The 20211-nt window shown below is 41.4% G+C and overlaps 1 protein-coding gene across 1 annotated transcript in view; it reads right to left on the bottom strand.

Annotated features, from left to right (window-relative positions):
- LOC126108684 (protein DDI1 homolog 2-like) overlaps nt 1-20211 on the bottom strand; it is a 152272-nt gene that overhangs the window by 49020 nt on the left and 83041 nt on the right. Inside the window, exon 5 of the mRNA XM_049914003.1 lies at nt 18424-18528. Coding sequence (XP_049769960.1) covers nt 18424-18528 — 105 coding nt within the window. The remainder of the gene's footprint in view (nt 1-18423; nt 18529-20211) is intronic.

The raw sequence follows: 20211 nt of genomic DNA, 5'->3' as shown, positions 1-20211 counted from the left end.
ATTTAGAATTTCAGCCTTCCGTTTGTCATCATCTGTTACATTAACTGTACTGTCAGCAAGATAAGGTAATGAATTATTTGTAGCATTCATAGATTTTACGTACAACCAAAATTTTTTGGTGTTATTTTTAGAATCTGCAGATAAAATATTGCTTTCAAATTCGTTAAAAGAATCTCTCATTGTCCTTCTGACAGCTGCTTTAATTTCGCATAATTTCTGTTTGTCAGTGAGGCAGTGACTACATTTAAAATGACTGTGAAAAATTCTCTGCTTTCTCAGCAACTTCCTAATATCCAGAATGAGATTTTCACTCTGCAGCGGAGTGTGCGCTGATATGAAACTTCCTGGCAGATTAAAACTGTGTGCCCGACCGAGACTCGAACTCGGGACCTTTGCCTTTCGCGGGCAAGTGCTCTACCAACTGAGCTACCCAAGCACGACTCACGCCCGGTACTCACAGCTTTACTTCTGCCAGTACCTCGTCTCCTACCTTCCAAACTTTACAGAAGCTCTCCTGCGAACCTTGCAGAACTAGCACTCCTGAAAGAAAGGATATTGCGGAGACATGGCTTAGCCACAGCCTGGGGGATGTTTCCAGAATGAGATTTTCACTCTGCAGCGGAGTGTGCGCTGATATGAAACTTCCTGGCAGATTAAAACTGTGTGCCCGACCGAGACTCGAACTCGGGACCTTTGCCTTTCGCGGGCAAGTGCTCTACCAACTGAGCTACCGAAGCACGACTCACGCCCGGTACTCACAGCTTCACTTCTGCCAGTACCTCGTCTCCTACCTTCCAAACTTTACAGAAGCTCTCCTGCGAACCTTGCAGAACTAGCACTCCTGAAAGAAAGGATATTGCGGAGACAGGAAGTTTCACAACTTCCTAATATGTTTGTTGAACCAAGGTGGATCCTTTCCCTCTCCTATATTTTTGCTACTCACATGTTTCTCTAGCATGTGGTGGACAATACCTTTAAATTCCAACCAAAGATGCTCAATATCTTTGTGTCCTGCGGTGAATGCTTGGTGGAGCTGACTATGAAGATATTCATTAATGACACTTTTCTTTGCTTTCCCAAACAAGAAAACTTGAAGCTTCCACTGACGTAGAAGCCACGACGACATTATGGTCACTAATACCTTCTTCTAGATTAACTTACTCAAAAAGATCAGGTCTGTTTGTCGCCAAGATATCTAATATGTTCCCATCTCGAGATGGTTTTCTAACCAATTGCTCAACACTGTATGCTGAGTGCGCTCCTAGAATAACTTCATACGAGTCTTTGCTTCTATCCCCTGTGAAAACGTGTGATTTTCCCAGTTACTGGATTTAAGTCTCCACCTACAACGAATGGATAATTTGGATATTTATTTCCTATGTATTCAGGACTTTCCCTGAAACGTTCCGTGATGTTTGTTGCGAATGCTAGAGGTCTATAAAAACATCCTAATACAATGGTCACTTCTTGTCTGATTGACAGCTTTATCCAGACTATTTCACAGTCCGACCCAGTATCGATCTCAACTGTGTTTAAACAGCTTTTAACTGCAATGAACACACCACCTCCCATAGCATCAGTCCTACCCTTAATAAACGCTGTCCAATCCGAGTTCAAAATTTCACTGCTATTTATGTCTGGTTTCAACCAGCTTTCGGTACCTAATACAATATTGGCATTTCTACTGTTTATTTCGGAGAGTAACTCTGGGATCTTGCTACAGACACTTCAACAATTTACTAACATGAGATTTTGCATATTTAAATCCTTTGGAAGGAACTGTTTAGGTGAAACAACAATTTTTACAATTGTCACATTCACATCAGTGTCATAAACTGGTAATTTTTCAACCAATGGTTTGTTTCCTGTGGGGAAGAACCTAATCTAAAAAAACCCCAAGTGCATGCCACAAGTACAGTGCTACCCATGTAGCTGCTTCCTGTGTGTAGTGCACCCCTGATCTATCAAGGGGCGTCCTACAACCTTCCACCCCACAGCGTAGGTTGAGGAATCTACAACCACTTTCGTCACAGAGTCAACATACCCTCTGGTTTAGATTCTCCACTCGACTCCAAACCAGAGGACCCCAGTCCACCCTGGGTACAATGCTGCAAATCGTCAGCTTGGCTTCCACTCCTTGAGAGATGGATGGGGCTCACACTGCTAAGCCCTATACTCTTACTCTTACTCTTGTATATTTATTCAGAAACAGTAGGGTTTTCTGTAAAAATGGGGTAACTCCTTCCTGGGGAGTTTCTAGCTAAGGGTACGACTTTGCAAGGAAAAATACCTCTTTGATTTTGTCTGAGAAAGATGTCTTTTTGGAATTTGGTTCTCCCATTACTCGAGAAATGGGACTGGACTCGGGATTCCTTCTGAACATACGGGATGAGCACAAAAGAATTTTACAGTTCCAAAAAATTCATGCACTGGAACAGTACAACTCATTTTCTTCAAACCTTAAGGTGTTACTGGAGTATCTCTGGATGTGGTTGATTCTTTTTTTACATATGGGTGATTCCTTTGTTGCAGGCTGCTACCACCAGAAAGCAAGAGTAAAAAAGGCAACCATACCAGAAGAGAATAGCTAGTTCAGTAGGCAATATGAGAGTCAGCAACCTTTGTCTGATGGGTACTTCACACACACTTTTGCTGGGAGCCACCAGTGAGAGAGTCTCCATTTATGCCTGGTATGAACAGTTTGAAGATAAGGACTGCCTTTGCAAAGGCAACAGTCCCAGGTGGCCTTCTGTGTCAGAGAAAAATGTCCATCACATTTGAGTAGCGTTCCAGTGAAGCCAACAGATCGAGTTGTGAGCTCCAGATCCCACAAACAGTCATTTCCAAAATCCTGCATTAACACTTTTATGTAAATGACGCATATTGCAGTTGGTCCGTGCATTCACTCTGGGAGATTGTGCTGCACAGTCAAGTTCTGCACGAAGATGTTGGTAACCACGGACAGTGAAGACAACACATCAGAATTCTTAATGAGGATGCAATGTTTTACAGTAACAACAAAATTAACTGATACCAAAGGGAAGTCCAGATAGGAATAGCAACAATATCATGGAAAGGATAGACTGTTACCCACTTAACTTTTGTCAGAGCTTTCTCCAGAAATGAAAACACACATTCACTCAATCGAACGCACCTCTTGCACATAGGACTGCTATCTCCAGCAGCACTGGCTAGAACGCAATGGCGCTGCATAGAATGCAAGAAGCAATATGGAGGGGGTGGGAAAGGGGGGAGGAATAGCAAGGCACGAGTGGGAGTTGAAGAGTCAGTGCTGTCTGGGTGTGTGCTGCCAGGCAAAGTGTCAGGAGGCTGTGAAGCAAGAAAGAGGAGGGGAAACAAGGAGCGGAAAAAGAGACGGGCAAAGAGGAGGAAAGAGAGTGGTGGATGCACTGGGAGGAAGCAACGCACCATGAGGGTGAGGGTTGGAGATGTAGGGCAGGTATCCCTCCCCCCTACCCACCCCACTCCACTCCAGAGTGCTGCTTGCATTCGATACAACACCAAGTAAAGAAGGGAAAACAGAAAGCTGGAAGGAGTATATAGAGGGTCTATACAAGGGCGATGCACTTGAGGACAATATTATGGAAATGGAAGAGGATGTAGATGAAGATGAAATGGGAGATATGATACTGCGTGAAGAGTTTGATACAGCACTGAAAGACCTGAGTCGAAACAAGGCCCCGGCAGTAGACAACATTCCATTAGAACTACTGACGGCCTTGGGACAGCCAGTCCTGACTAAACTCGACAATTTGGTGAGCGAGATGTATGAGACAGGTGAAATACCCTCAGACTTCAAGAAGAATATAATAATTCCAATCCCAAAGAAAGCAAAGCCGTCCTCGGGGAAGATCAGTTTCGATTCCGTAGAAATATTGGAACATGTGAGGCAATACTAACCTTACGCCTTATCTTAGAAGAAAGATTAAGGAAAGGCACACCTAAATTTCTAGCATTTGTAGACTTAGAGAAAGCTTTTGACAGTGTTGATTGGAATACTCTCTTTCAAATTCTGAAGGTGGCAGGGGTAAAATACACGGAGCGAAAGGCTATTTACAATTTGTACAGAAAGCAGATGGAAGTTATAAGAGTCGACGGACATAAAAGGGAAGCAGCGGTTGGGAAGCGAGTGAGACAGGGTTGTAGCCTATCCCCGATGCTATTCAATCTGTATATTGAGCAAGCAGTAAAGGAAACAAAAGAAAAGTTCGGAGTAGGTATTAAAATCCACGGAGTAGAAATAAAAACTTTGAGGTTCACCGATGACATTGTAATTCTGTCAGAGACAGCAAAGGACCTGGAAGAGCAGCTGAACAGAATGGACAGTGTCTTGAAAGAAGGATATAAGATGAACATCAACAAAAGCAAAACGAGGATAATGGAATGTAGTCGAATTAAGTCGGGTGATGTTGAGGGAATTAAATTAGGAAATGGGACACTTAAAGTAGCAAAGGAGTTTTGCTATTTGGGGAGCAAAATAACTGATGATGGTCGAAGTAGAGAGGATATAAAATGTAGACTGGCAATGGCAAGGAAAGTGTTTCTGAAGAAGAAAAACTTGTTAACATCGAGTATAGATTTAAGTGTCCGGAAGTCATTTCTGAAAGCATTTGTATGGAGTGTAGCCATGTATGGAAGTGAAACATGGACGATAAATAGTTTGGACAAGAAGAGAAAAGAAGCTTTCGAAATGTGGTGTTACAGAAGAATGCTGAAGATTAGATAGGTAGATCACATAACTAATGAGGAGGTATTGAATAGAATTGGGGAAAAGAGGAGCTTGTGGCACCACTTGACTAGAAGAAGGGATCGATTGGTAGAACATGATCTGAGACATCAAGGGATCACCAATTTAGTATTGGAGGGCAGCGTGGAGGGTAAAAATCGTAGAGGGAGACCAAGAGATGAATACACTAAGCAGATTCAGAAGGATGTAGGTTGCAGTAAGTACTGGGAGGTGAAGAAGCTTGCACAGGATAGGGTAGCATGGAGAGCTGCATCAAACCAGTCTCAGGACTGAAGACCACCACAACAACGACAACAACAACAACAACAACCATTGCATTCTGGCCATGGTGGCTGGAGATAGTGGCATGTATATGGGAGGTGTGCTTGCTTATGTGAATGTGTATATGTTTTCTTCTCTGAAGAAGGTTGTGGCCAAAAACTACATGTGTATCATTCTTTTTGTTGTACCTGTCTGCAACTCAATATGTCATCTTTACAATAAGTAGCAATCCACACTTTTCATAATACTGTTAATAGATCCCATGCTCACTTTTGAGGAGGAAATCACTCCATTCAAAGTGGTATCCGTGGGGGAGGGGGGGGGGGGTAGGAAATAAATAAATAAAATAAAAAAACAGGAAATGAAGTCTTAAGTATTACATCAATGAATACAGTTGGATGTTGATGATGATGTTGTTGTTTGGTTTGTGGGGCGCTCAACTGCGCGGTTATCTTCGCCCATACAATTTCCCAACCTTTGCTCAGTCCCATCTCGCCACTTTCAGGAATGATGATGAAATAATGAGGACTACACAAACACCCAGTCATCTGGAGACAGGTGAAAATCCCTGACCCCGCCGGGAATCGAACCCGGGACCCCGTGCTCAGGAAGTGCGAACGCTACCGCGAGACAGTTGAACGAGCCGACTTGTACAAATACACAGGTGCAACAGTTTGTGGAGTAAGATACTCAATGATTACAAAGCCTTAGTCGTAAGTAAAGCGAGTGACATACTTTGATCCATGGTAAGGAAATGCAGTCAGTCTAAATGGAGACTGCTTGTGTAACATTCATGTGACCCATAGCAGAAGACAGCTGAAGTGTGACAGACCCACACCAAATACGACTACAGGTCAAGGTGAATGTGTACTAAGAAGGGCAGCACGAATCGCAACAGGTTTCTTTGACCTACCAGAAAGTGTCACAGATATTCTGACACACCTGAACTCCCAGACACATGAAGATAGAAACAAAAGGTCCCATGAAAGCTTACTCATAAAATTTCAAGAACCATAATTTAGTGATAAGATAAAGACAATGTGCATAAAAAGTATCTACTCAAATTATAGTGCAACAGAAGGTACGGCAGAATATTGGCGGATTTTCGTATCGCAGCAGCCTTATCTGCAACAATGGCGACATAGATGCAGACATCAACAGTCGAACTGGGAAAGTTTCTCCAGTCTTTCAACAAATGTGATACATATGGCAGTTATAGCCTGTAAGTAACATCTTCAAAGCTCAGCTATGCTTCTGATAGCCATGTACATGTGAGACCTGGAAAATGCCAGCAAAATCCACACATAGGCTCGATATTTTTCAGCAACAATCCTCGAGAGGAATTTCTGAAGATTAGTTATAGCGACCACATTTCAAATGATGAAGTATTGAGAATAAGTGGTCTACGCAGCCTGCACAAAACCATTGCTGGAAGAAGACTGAAGGTTGCGAGAGACATTCTGTGCATGAAAGATGGAAGAATCTTCTGTGAAGTTTGGAAGGTAGGAGACATGAGATACTGGCAGAATTAAAGCTGTGAGGATGGGTCGGGAGTCGTGCTTGGGTAGCTCAGTGGTGGTAGAGCACTTGCCCGTGAAAGGCAAATGTCCCGAGTTCGAGTCTCGGCCTGGCACACAGTTTTAATCTGCCAGGAAGTTTTATACCAAGCTGTGTGGCAATCCAATGGAAGGATTTGGATTCGGCGAATACGTGGAGAATGTTACTTGCCACCATGCGTAGTGCCAACAGTGAAGTACAAAGGAGAGAGTGTTGCAGAACGGGGCTGTTCCTGCGGTTATGGCACGGTCCCCTTATTGTGCTTACAAAAACACTAAATGCGGAAGGATATGACAGTGAGCGTTCATCAGAGACAAGGAGTGTCCCAGAGACGTGTCTGCTGTTCTCTATATACATACATGATTTGGCAGGCAGCAATCTGTGGTCGTTTGCTGATAATGCCATGGGGTATCGTAATGTGTTCAAGCTGAGTGACTGTAAGAAGATACAAGACAACTTAGAGAAAATTTCCAATTTGTATGATGAATGGCAGCTAACGTGGAAAAATGTAAGTTGATGCAGATGAGTAAGAAGATCACACTTGTAATGTTCAGATACAGTATTGCTAGCCTGTTTGACAGTCAGTCAGTCTGTTTAAATATCTGGGAGTAATGCTGCCGAGTGATACAAGGTGGAACAAGCATGTGAGAACTGTGGTAGGGAACACGAATGGTTGACTTCGGTTTATTTGGAGAATTTTAGGAAAGAGTGATGCGACCTATTCTCGAGTACTTTTCGAGTATTTGGGATCCGTGCCAGATCAGATTGCGGGAGGACATCGAGACAGTTCAGAGGTGGGCTGCTAGATTTGTTACCGGTAGATTCGAACAACACATAACTGTTACGGAGATGCTTCGAGAGCTCAAATGGGAATCCCTGGAGGGAAGGCAATGTTCTTTTTGAGGAACATTATTGAGAAAATTTAGAGAAGCGGCATTCGAAACTGACTGCCGAACGAGTCTACTGCCATCAACATACACTGCAGCAAGGACCACGAAGATAAGAGAAATTAGGGCTTGTACGGAGGCATATAGACACTCACTCTATTGTGAGTGGAACAGGAAAGGAAATGACAAGTAGTAGTACAGGGTACCCTCTGCCACGCACTACGAGGTGCCTTGTAGAGTATCTACGTAGATGTAGCTCTGGATTTGAACACATTTTACAGCACTGCATACTGCATGAAGTAGAACAACAGGTCTGAGACAGCATGACAATGCACCCTGTCACAAGCAACATCCGAGAGACAATGGTTTGTGGACAATAACATTCCTGAAATAGACTGGCCTCCCAGATCTTCAAACTGAACCCACTGGAACACGCTCCAGATTCTGGCATCCTAAATCACTACGTTCTCTGGTTTCGGCTCTTGAGGAAGAATTAACTGCCATTCCTGTACAGACAATCAGAAACCTCACTGAATTGTCCCCAGCAGAGTTCAAGCTGTTATAAAGGTGAATGGTAGACACATCAAACAGCACCTGCAGTACAGCCCTGTACACAGCCTGATGACATGACACACAGATGGCCAGGTCTCTGTCAGAACTGCAGTATGATGCATGCTGCATCTACAGTATATGGACTCAAAGAAGTTCCATATATGGAATGGCAATGGTTTTTCCATCTTTTCTTCTCCTATATACCCTTATAATTAAATTGAGAAAAATTATACCTTTATGTAAAATAATGGAACCAAACCGCTCTGCAATTCGCGAACATATATTATTGCTTTATCAAAGTACTCCAAATACGCATCTGTAGTCCCGAAAACAAACTGTAATCGTAAAGTTCTCTCTCTCTCTCTCTCTCTCTCTCTCTCTCTCTCTCTGTTGGGAGATTACCTTTTTTAGCAGTGAAAAAATCAGTCATATGCAACAATACACAGACCTTTCCCTTTTGAAATCAATCAAGAGGGCTATCACAAAATGTAAAAATCTCCACTTATCCTTCAAAATGTGCTCACAGCACACAAAAGCCGCATCATTTGATGGAATGAAGCATCTCAGACATTCTTCATTTAAAAAGAGAGAGAGAGAGAGAGAGAGAGAGAAGTCAAAGCTCTTATTTTTCTGATTTTTCAGACCTAGAGGAACCTTAAGCACAAAACATTTATGTGACTTTTATACACTTCACTGAAAAATTTGTCAGTGTGTGGTATTAATTTAATCACAAGGCACTTACCTCATAATTTTTCTTCCTACGTGGTTTAATCTGTGGAACACTGAATTCATTAAAACAAGTTTTGGAGGGTATTCAAAAATGATTTTGTAGATATTTGTATAATTGTCCAAAATGATCCTGTACCTCTTTGAAATAAAAATCCTGAAAACTCAAAAATCTGATAAGAATCATAATGAACACTAAATACTTTCGAGCCTCAGAGTCAATGAAAATTTATTCTTCAGCACAGAAGAGTTGTATGACAATATGAATCAGTAAACTGTTACAAAAAGTCACTCAGATACATAACACACACACAGAGAGCAACACAGTACAAGATACTGAAATATTTCTCTCACTTTAGAAACAAAGCTATTTTTTGTCTCACCTGAAAGAAGTTGTGCACAAACTACAAGGCAGATTTTACTCGAGTAAAACTGTACTCACTCTTAACTTTGTGGTACACTTTACTGAAATAAATTTGGACTTCTTCATGAAAACATAACAAGCATGATACATAAGAAAGATGAGCTTCTTTCATAACTAAATGCAACTGAAAGATTGAAAGGTAGTTCTACAGCTGTGTTATATGCAACAAAACATCATTTAGAAGTCACAGAAATTGAACACATACACCTATATGATAATTGTCAGTATCAAATTACTGTAGGCATAGTATAAGGAAACAAGAATTGGCTGTATCCATAGAAAGTGGAATAAAATTCTAGGCCAAAGTCATAAATGAGTGCTGCAGTCAAGTTATTTTAGTTCTGTCAGTCAAAAGGACCGCAATACAACTTTTTTAAAACTTCACCAGGTAATCAGCGTGCTAATAGTACTTAATAGAAATATCTAGGAAGTCACTGTATGTGCTTATTTCAACATTAATTTCATCTTGGAAAAAAGTGATTGTACTAAATGTACTGGTTGAGGACATCGTTGTCCAACTTTGGTTTCCTTCCTGTAGTAATATTCCCAACTAAAAAAAGGCCATACAATAAGTCATCAAGCACTATTGCACTAATTCCAGCTGTTTTTCATGAAACAGGTGTGAACTCCATAACAAATGGTTTATCTGACTATGCTGGTAACAGGACAGCAATAAACCATGCTCAGCAGTCGTGTTTAGTTGAAAAAGAGAGAGAGTACAGTTACCCTGAATCATAAATGCTGATTCACCTCCACCATTTAGAGAGAATTTACTACACGAAAGTCTACTAAGGACACACAGGAGATGAAAAATGTCTCTTCAAAAAAATATTCTTACAATGCTATAAAACCACTTTTCCTTTATTACAGAGATACTGTAATGGAAACAGAGAAAAAGTTGCAAGCATACTTGCACTAAAAAAAATCTAACATGGTACTGGACGACATCAGGAAGAAAATTTGAAATCCCAAGATCTTCAAAAGAAACTAAAAGAATATCTTACTAGCCACTCCAATATTTTATCAGAATCTTTGGCCTCAGCAGTGTGACTACCAGTTCACACCATTACTGATATTAACCAATTTTTTATTCCAGAGTGTACACCGGTGACGACGACGATCCCTAAAATGAGTAACGTAACATAAATGCTTAGTACAAAGTCACAAATAAAACCACAGCTGGATATTACAAAAAGAATGCAATGACTTTTTTTTTTTTTCAAACGAAATACTTTCCTCCTGCCCTGATTTATTATTTGTATACTTCACACGAATAAGACACAGTGCCACCTTTTGGCTGTTAATGTGTATCTCGACTTGTTCAGCAGAATGAGATTTTTACAACATGAACAAACGAATGAAGAACTAAATATAGCAAAATACAAACAGAAAATAAATATTTCTTAATACACAGCAACACAAGAAAACCAATCAGGGAAATCAATCATTCCTCCCCCAATCTGTTCTCAACACAGCAAGTTTTATAGCAGCTGCAGTTCACTCACTTAACTCTAATTAAGAAACTTCATATAAAAAGAATTAATTTTCTGGCATTTTAATAATGTATTCACAAAAAGGGTCATAAAGAAGGAAACATTCTATGCTTTTCAAACAGCATTATCTGCAACAGAATCGCAGCCTCAGTTACAGGAAACGGCAGAAACTGATGAAAGCCAAAGGCTCTTCCAGACTGTTAAAACTACATTTGACTACATCTAACCACAAAAGAATAAAAAATGTCCTGCAAGTATATCATATACAGGCAAAGTGTGGTATATTAGTGAACTGAAAAAATTAAAATACACTGAATGGCTGTTAAATAATCACTCGAAAGTACAAGTGATACCAGACCAAATGAAATATTTTGCAGCAAATATTTACATGCAAAAAGAATTTTTAGAATGGATGTAGAGCAAACCAAGAAGAAAAGCAACGATAGCTTCATTGAAGGAGCTCATAATTCATACACAGTGCTCAGTTCTGTAACAGCATTACTGGAAGCGGCAGATGAAAAGGAAATGTGCTTGGGTAGGGGAGTAGAAAGTTTTCAGATTCCATCATGAAGCTTAGGCAGCTGGAGAAATAATTTGCACAAGAGAGAAAAATAGCAAGTCCTCTGGTTTGTATCTTGGGCCATGTCTCCAACTCACAACATATATTTCAGGCTTTACAACCTGAAAAAAGCCTTTTTCATCAGTCTTCAATAAGCATATCTGAAATACTGTTCATTATCTCTAATATGTGCTGTTTTTATCTTCAAATTCTGGAGATGCACTGTTTTCACACACTGTTTTCAAACTTCCCTTATAAAAAACTGGAATTTCTAACAACACCCTTACGAACTGAAACTTCGTATAACATATGGTCCACTTCTGGTGATGTCACATTCCAATATGGCTGCTGTGCCTGTGTGCCTAAAAGGTATTTATACATCCTGTATCAGTGTCAACTGCTCAGATACCGTATGTGATAATTCACTTAATAAGAGAACAACACTCGACTTCTCTAATGGTCAAACATCTCAATCAGCTATCAATTCAGCAAAGAATCCAACCAAGCAAGCTTGTCTCCCATTTAGTGTTTTCCCAATCTTCTGCAGCCTGCTTCTCCAAATTAACGAACTGCAGTATCTGCATATTCTGCTACAAAAATGTTACCCAACACTAGTACAGTACAAGCAATAACATCAATTTGACAACACAGCTTCTTTTCCCTTCAAACTTCTCCTGTCGAGCTATTTACCCAATTTGGTTGAAGTGTATCAGGTCTAAAATGTTCACTCATATTCCAAATTAAACATGGCATTTCTCTACATTCGAGACACACCCAAGAACATTTGTAGACAGAACATATGGACTGGCAAATGGCAAACTGACAAGAGAAAAAAATAGCACAAATGATGCAAAACCTCTTTAAATGTTTGTATCGATCAAAGAGATGAATTACACATTATTTTTCTGGCTATAGGAAAAACATGGGCGCGCGCACACACACACACACACACACACACACACACACACACACACACACACAACTGTCTCTCTACATTGTGCTCAGTCAACTGCCAGCTGGTAATCGAAACTGCACACAGAGCAATGAGTATGAACTCTCTCTACAACTGGTGTTCATACATTTTTGAGAAAGTTTTTGTGAAATCTGTACTGCCAGGTCTCGAGAAAAACAGCATCAATTCAACCTGCATTAGCATAGTGCTGGTGAGAAATTCGCATTGGTAGAGGAGTCTGGAAATGAGGTTACAAGTCATCGAATTATGGTCCACGCTCATATAGGAAGTCCTGTGATCCTTTAATTTGGAAATAGAGGAGGAATTCATGTTTGTGATTCACATATATATGACACTCCTTTGTTTGGTGATAACACTGGTCTGTTTTGAGAAGAAAAGCTTTGACAAAGTATGGAAGAATAATTTCATAACAAGTTTGAAAGTAGACCTGATACAATGAGACTAAAAACAAACATGAGAAGAAAAACGGCCTGGACTCTATTTTTTTTAACTATATAGATTGTCAAAAAAAGTATTACCATACTGGACTTATGACACAAAAACACAGACTTTTAATGGTGGTGGTGGTGATTGGTTTGTGTGGTTATCAGTGCCTGTACAAAGTCCCAATCTTTCCACAGCCCAATCTCGCCACAGTCACGAATGATGATGAAATGATGAGGACAACACAAACACCCAGTCTCCAGACAGAGAAAATCCCCAACCCGGTTGAGAATCGAACCCGGGATCCCGTGATCCAGAGGCAGCAACGCTAGCCACTAGACCACCAGCTACGGAAATGGGAAAACCACTCGCAAAGTGATGATTGCAGAGTAAGCAGTAGGAGAGGTATGCTGGGAATTACTTGGTTTATGAGGAGCTGCTAAACCATCATACTTCATGGTGTTTAACAACCTACACGCCGTCATTATTATACCCAGCTGGTAGCACTCTGGAACTCACATAGGATTCTTCTGCTGATTTCATGCAGTTCTTTTATAACCACCCTCTGTACTGCTTGATTGTCCCAGTATTTTTGTTTTATATGCTGCCATTTAAAGAGGAACTGCCACCTAGTGACTAAGACAAGCACTGTTTTCAGAAGATTAAACTGTACTATTCATAGAATTTGATTTCTTAGATTTTTAACAAAGTTTCAGATTTAAATACTTTACAATTTAAAACTAATTATGGAACAGATACACTTAAAATCAACAATTTACACTCTCTGATCCGAAGTATTCACACACCCATACGTAATGCAGAATTGACCACCACCACAGGTCACGTGAGGCAGACCTGTCAGTATGGAAAAAGTCAAGGAGTATTGCGCTGTTAGCAGAGCAGCAAAATGGGTTGGCCAGGAGAGCTCTGTAACTTTGGACATGGACTAGTCATTAGATGTAACCTCAGTAACAAAACCAGTCAGCTGTTGGCGGTGTGACTGTCAAGCGCAAACGGGAAGGGACAACAACAGGTAAACCAAGATCAGGCACATACCCTGTACTGAATCAAGCAGTGCAGAGGGCGGTTATAAACAAACTGCGTGAAATCAGCAGAAGAGATACCCTGTGAGTTCCAGAGTGCTACCAGCCCGCTAGAATAATGACAGCATGTGGGGAGTTGAGCACTGAAGTACATTGGTTGAGCAACTCCTCATAAACCATATATTTCTCTAGTCAGCGCTAAGCGACACTTGGGATGCTGTAGACAGCAATGGCACTAGACAGCAGACAACAGGAAAGGAGCGATGAATCATGCTATAACCAGAGAGAACATTATCTGCCGTATGTGTAATGACAACAGTAAACTGCAGATGAGGTACTGGTACAGTAGGGCACAGTTTTTCAATGTTAGGGAGTGGTCCCGTTACTGCACTTAAGAAAACACTAAATGTGGAAGGATAGAACACATTTTACAGCAATGTGTAGCTTGTGCTGTAGGGGAACAGATTGGGGAGACGATGATTGGTTGTATAAGCATGACAATGCACTATGTCACAAAAGGATCATCTGTGGAGCAACAGCTGGTGGTCAACAACATTTCTGAAGTAGACTAGACTGCCCAGTCCCGAAATGAACGCAACGGAGAACCTTCACAATGAGTTAAAAAATCAATTTCGCCCCAGACCCCAGTGTCCAGCATCACTACCTTCTTAACTAGTCCAGAATAATGGGCTGTCATTCCTCCACGTACATTCAGATACCTCACTGAAAGTGTCCCCAGCAGAGATGAAACAATCACAAAGCTGAAGGGCGGACACACCCAATATACGAGGTGCTATCCGAAATTTTCAGAGGACTGGTGCTGCCATCTGTTGAAAACCTTACCTTTGGACCAATGGTCACCATCACCCTCGAAGCAGTTCCCATCTGCACGTACACACCGGTCCCAGTGCTTCTGCCACTGGTCAAACATTTTCTCGAAGTCCTGTTCTTTGAGGGTGTTTATCACCAACAGCGATGCTTCTCGAATCCTCTCTAGTGTGTCGAACCGACGGCCTTCCAACTTTAGTTTCAGTTTTGGGAATAGCGCGAAGTCGCAAGGTACCAAATCTGGCAAGTATTGTGGGTGGGATACAACCACCATATGCTCTTTTTGCCAAAAAGGTCCTGGTGAGCAAGGACGTGTGACAGGGCGCATTGTCGTGATGCAGCAGCCAGTTCCCTTGATGCCCAAGTTCGGGCTGTTGTCGCCCGTTTTCACAGAGCCATCGCAAAATGTCACAGTAGTATGTGGAATTCCCCGTTTGGTTGGGTGGGACGAATTCTTTTGTGCATCTTGGTATCAAAGAAAACTAAGATCACGCTCTTCACTTTGCTATTCACCTGTCTCGCTTTTTTGGGTCTCTGACAGCCTGGGCTCTTCCACTGGGATGATTGTTGCTTTGTCTCTGGGTCATAACCGTAACTCCAGCTCTCATCGCCATTGATAACCCGTGACAAGAAGGTTGGATCATCTGACAAAGGTCCGTGCACACTTCGACATGCTGTGCCTTCTGATCGGCAGTCGAGATCCTTGGCACAAATTTTGTGGCAACACGATGCATGCCCCCAATTCATCAGTCAACATTTGTTGACATGTCCCATAACCAATACCCTTCATCTGCAAGGTCTCGAATGATTCGACGTCGATCCACACAAACCAACTGTCGAAGTTCGGCAACAGACCTTCCAGGAATCAAGCGTGCCACTCAGACACACATGTATGGCTCACGCTCTTTCCCCCAAACACTTGGTGAATTACTGCAAGGGTCTCCATAGCACTTTTCCCCGAGATTTGCACAGAATTTGATACACACACGCTATTCTGTTCACGGATCCATTATAAAATTGCTACACACCAAACACAGTATTACAGAAATCACTGTGGACACAACATGTCCTCCCAGCTGAATGACACTCCGCACACTGACTCCTCAGATATGCAGCTCTCGCCACCGAGCGGTGCAAAGATCTACTACTCCTACTTTCCAGGTGGCAGCACCAGTCCTGAAAATTTTGGATTCCACCTCGTATTAATGCCCACTAATACGTGTAGGGATAACTTTGATCAGATAGTGTGTGTGTGTATTAAAAAGATAGGAAAATACGGACATACGAAAAGAGTTTAGATATACAGAATGCCAGCACCAATGCCGTCTAGGAGGGAGTATATCAGAAAGATACTGAGCCTCCGACTCCTGGGCAGCCGTCACCTGATCTACCACCACACGTCATCAGAGGGCGAGGGCCTCGGCAGCATGTAGGACCTTCTTGCCCTATGATGGCACGGTGCTACATCTAGGTTTGTTTACTCTTCACAGCGGTGTGTGCTGTCCTCTGTTTTTACATTCTCTGACAATCTAACATTGCTGTCTAGTGAACACTTGTTTTCGTGACACTCTGCTGACTACATGTTCTATGTTTGTCCATCTTCTCCTGTGCTGGTGTCATCCGATCTGATACCCAATACTGCTAGTGTCTGTGTTGCTAGTATTGTCTGTGCAGTCATTCACTGCCTGTGCTAGTCACTACCGTGGTGAAAACCATATAGGGGCTTCTTGTAAAAGTTTTTTTTTCCATTCATTTCTTAGTTAACAGAAGCTGCTTTCATTGTATTGTGTTACTGATTGAAATTTCTTGTGTGTTACACACTTCGAATTGCATTGTAAATATGTTGCCTGCATTCTGTCCAATTTCGGCTCACATATATAATACTGGGTGTAATAAATAATTGTTTTGTCTTTGTTTCATATAAAACAGAAGCAGGTTTCGTTGCATGAATTATGTAGTCTTATGAACTTTGTTACTGCTTAGTAATAGATGTGAGAACTGCTCGATTTGATTGCATGTTAAGCATATTTTTCTTTGCATATATTTTCTGTACTTTCTCGCATTTAATGGAGAACTCCCATGTTAACAAGTTTTGACAGCATCAGTATTCAAGTTTACGACGTCTTGTCACGGAAAAAGTATGTAATTTACTTTCAAAGGTATTGCTTCTCACCACTGAGTGCTATGCCTTCTACAGTAGTTTGCAGAGTATGGATGCACATGTAGCTGAGTATGCTTTATAAGCTTAGTGACTAGTGCATTCTTCGTTGCATATGCTAAAAATGCAACAGTAGTTACACAAACATGTTCACACTTTACTAATATGTACTACACACAATATATTACAGCAGAAATCTATTTTCTATAATTATCCTCTCCAATTCAAATTTCAGAGGTATCCATTAAATGGAAGAAAGTGAAAAAAAAGGAGAATACGAGCAATATCCTACTATGCATTTAAATGAAGCACTTCACACACGAATCTGTAAGAAATAACAAACAGACGTGTCCTCAGAATACTATCAACGAAAACAGCTTCTGTTTTATACAAAACAAAAAGATATATGTAATCATTAATGCCACCCAATATCATGGATGTGAGCAAAAATTAAGCACAGAACAACATATTTACAATGCAACTGAGACAGTGCAAGACACACAATAATGTCATAATCGGGAATACAATGTGACAAAAGTAGCTTCTGCGTTGCCTCATGTCAAGTCAGAAGATTTTTACGTTTTGACATGCGCCAAAGCATAATTATCTGCAATTGGTAACTGGCACACAGTCAAAAACGCAATACTGGGTTTTGCAAATAAATAATTTTACAGTCAAAAGGCAACCAGGATATCATAAAATTTTACACGACAGTGAACACTAACTACGATAAGTTAATCTTCGTTTTTGATTAAGATTTCTCAAATATATTACCTTTCATTCTTACAAAAAACCATTCAGTTTCCAACTCACACTTTAATAGGAGGCCCACATATACAGAATATAAAAAACATACTGTCATCAATACCACGTATTTCAAATTAGAAACACGGATTTTAGTGCCATATTTTCTTGTTCACTGACAGGCCACTTTGAGCGCTGCTGTCATTATCTGCTTCTGGGTTGTAACATGGGCCTTACACTTCTGATATTTTGTGATTCTGTGTTAGTCATCACCTGTACTCTCGTCAGTACACGTACTCTTTATGCAGTGCTTTAACGAGTACAGAGAGATGGGGAAACAGACAATGGATCAGGGAACAGACTGGACTGGGAGGAGACATACTAGGAATAATGTGGAGGTGGGCGGGACATGTAGCAGGAGAACGAGTGGTAGGTGGGGAGACAGTTCTCCGCTAGACTCCCTATAAAGAAATGTCGAAAGACTGATGGCCCCAACATAAGTTAAAAGTTAACTGCAGTAAAGTTGCACTTGACCCAATTCAACGCAAAATTCTGGTGCACTGACCTCGGTCAAAGTTAAATAGAGTAGTTGACCACAGTTAAATTTGACTGTGGCTCACATCATGTTTTCTAGAGATTACCAGGGTTTTATAAATGTACCGCATTAAGATGGCAGCGCATTTCAATGAGTTATGATAGGCTCGAGGCATCGTATATTGTAGTCTATAACTGAAATGAGCCGAAAAAAGCCTATTAATTAATGAATCAAACTTACCGGGAGTAGAATTAAATTGTACATACTCAAGTGACTACATGACACTTGGAGTTTTATACATTTTTTATATTTATGGTACCTGGAGTTTGAAACTCAAAATATAATAACAATGCACAGTTAGATGACAGTCTGCTGACTGTCAGTTAACGTCGGTGCACCACAGAAACACTTAATGGTTAGGCATGATTGTGGTGCTATTGGCTATATAATAGAAACACAAGCCTCCCACTGTGTGTTTTTGCTAGTCCTCACCTGGTGCCCACGCAGCATATCCAGGCCCAAGAGCATGTCCATGGGCTGTTCCTGTAGCACACTGAAGGAAGTTGTCAGGTGATCCGTTTCTATCTGCACCTGAACCTGAGGACACACAGAGAGAACATCTTTTAAGAGCTTTATCTACTGCTTTAGTGAAATGCTCCTTGTACAATGCCTGGATGGAAAATAAATAAATATATAAATAAATAAATTTGCAGCGACCAGAAGGGAAGGAGGAAATGGAATGAAACTTTACGGGCTGAGAGACCATGTGATGTTATTTCAGCGATCACAAAATTGAGTCAAATTTAGAGATAACTTTACAGTGCGAACCCAATAACTCTCACACGCCTGGATGCACACCCTGATTCTTTTGGCAAGTGTATCATATGCACATGGGGAGGTGGGGGGGGGGGGGGGGGGGGGGTAGCGGAGGAAGTGGTATGCGATTTTTCAGGCTTTGTGCGAGGGAATATGTTGGCAACAGGGTTTAGCTGAGGTTTATCAGCTGCCTATGGTTGGAGACAGTGCAGGATAACTACAGTATTGGGCTAGGGAGGTAGAAATGAAAAAATGGGACTCTGGGTTGATACCTTGGTCTGATTTTTTGCTTCTTCCTGAGTTTACATGAACATGTCAAGGAGCACAGACACTGGGTCATAATTTTAATGAGTGTAGAACATAGTCCCGCCAAGGTTCTGTCATTACAAGGGTGTCATAAAGCTGCTGTATCCTCTCATGAGGGAAGTTAGCCCATAATTGTTGTAACTGGTCCTCAATATCCCACATCCTGGCACTGGGATGGAGTTTACATCTGAACTAGTCACACAAATGTCAGGGACAAATCTGAACATCTTGCTGGCCATGGGAAGAACTGAACATTACACAGACACTTACTTCAAGGAGACACACGTCACATGTGGAAATACACTGCCCTGTTTAAATAGGGCCCCATGACACTGTTGCACCGTAGGTAACATCAGAGCAGAGGATGTCAGTAGTGTACAATTATGTGGCCAGAGTTCCCTCAACAACTACCAGTCGTGACCTGAAGGCATTCTCGATGGCTGCCCACGCGTTGATGCCGAGAGTAATAACGCTGCACATCTCCAAAATCCTGGAAGAACAGTATCTCGCCCCAGGTCACTGCCACACTCATCAAGAATATATGAAGACAGTATCTTTTCTTTCAGACATGTCCGAAAGAACAGATACCACTGCTGATCTTGCAGCTCTCTAAGAATGAAATTACAATGAAATACAGACCTTCAGCTGCTTACAGACATTGATAAATATCAACCGGAGCAGTTGAAAATGTGTGCCCCAATTGGGACTCGAACCTGGGATCTCCTCCTTACATGGCAGATGCTCTATCTGACTGATCCATCGAGAACACAGAGGGCAGTGTGACTGCAGGGACTTATATCTGGCATGCGCCCTGTGAGACCCACATTTTCAACTTATAGTCCACACACTACATTTGTAGTGCCCCTACCTACTATACTCATTACTCGTGACAGTCAATCTACTGATTCTCATAAGAGTTCGGGCAATGGGAAGGCATCCACACTGAAGAAGATTATTGGCTGGTAAGCCTTATCTATATGAAGATGGTATCTGTTCTTTCGGACATGTCCAAAGGAACAGATACCACTGGTGATCTTGCAGCTCTCTAAGAATGAAATTAGAATGAAATACAGACTCTTATGGGAAACGGTAGATTGGCTACCGCGTGTAATGAGTATAGCGGACAGGGGCACTACAATTGTAGTGTGTGGACAGTGA

This window comes from Schistocerca cancellata, chromosome 11 (assembly GCF_023864275.1).
Source record: "Schistocerca cancellata isolate TAMUIC-IGC-003103 chromosome 11, iqSchCanc2.1, whole genome shotgun sequence".
Taxonomy (NCBI): Eukaryota; Metazoa; Arthropoda; class Insecta; order Orthoptera; family Acrididae; genus Schistocerca; species Schistocerca cancellata.
Note: the sequence above shows the minus strand (reverse complement) of the source record. Positions and strands in the feature narration are given on the sequence as shown.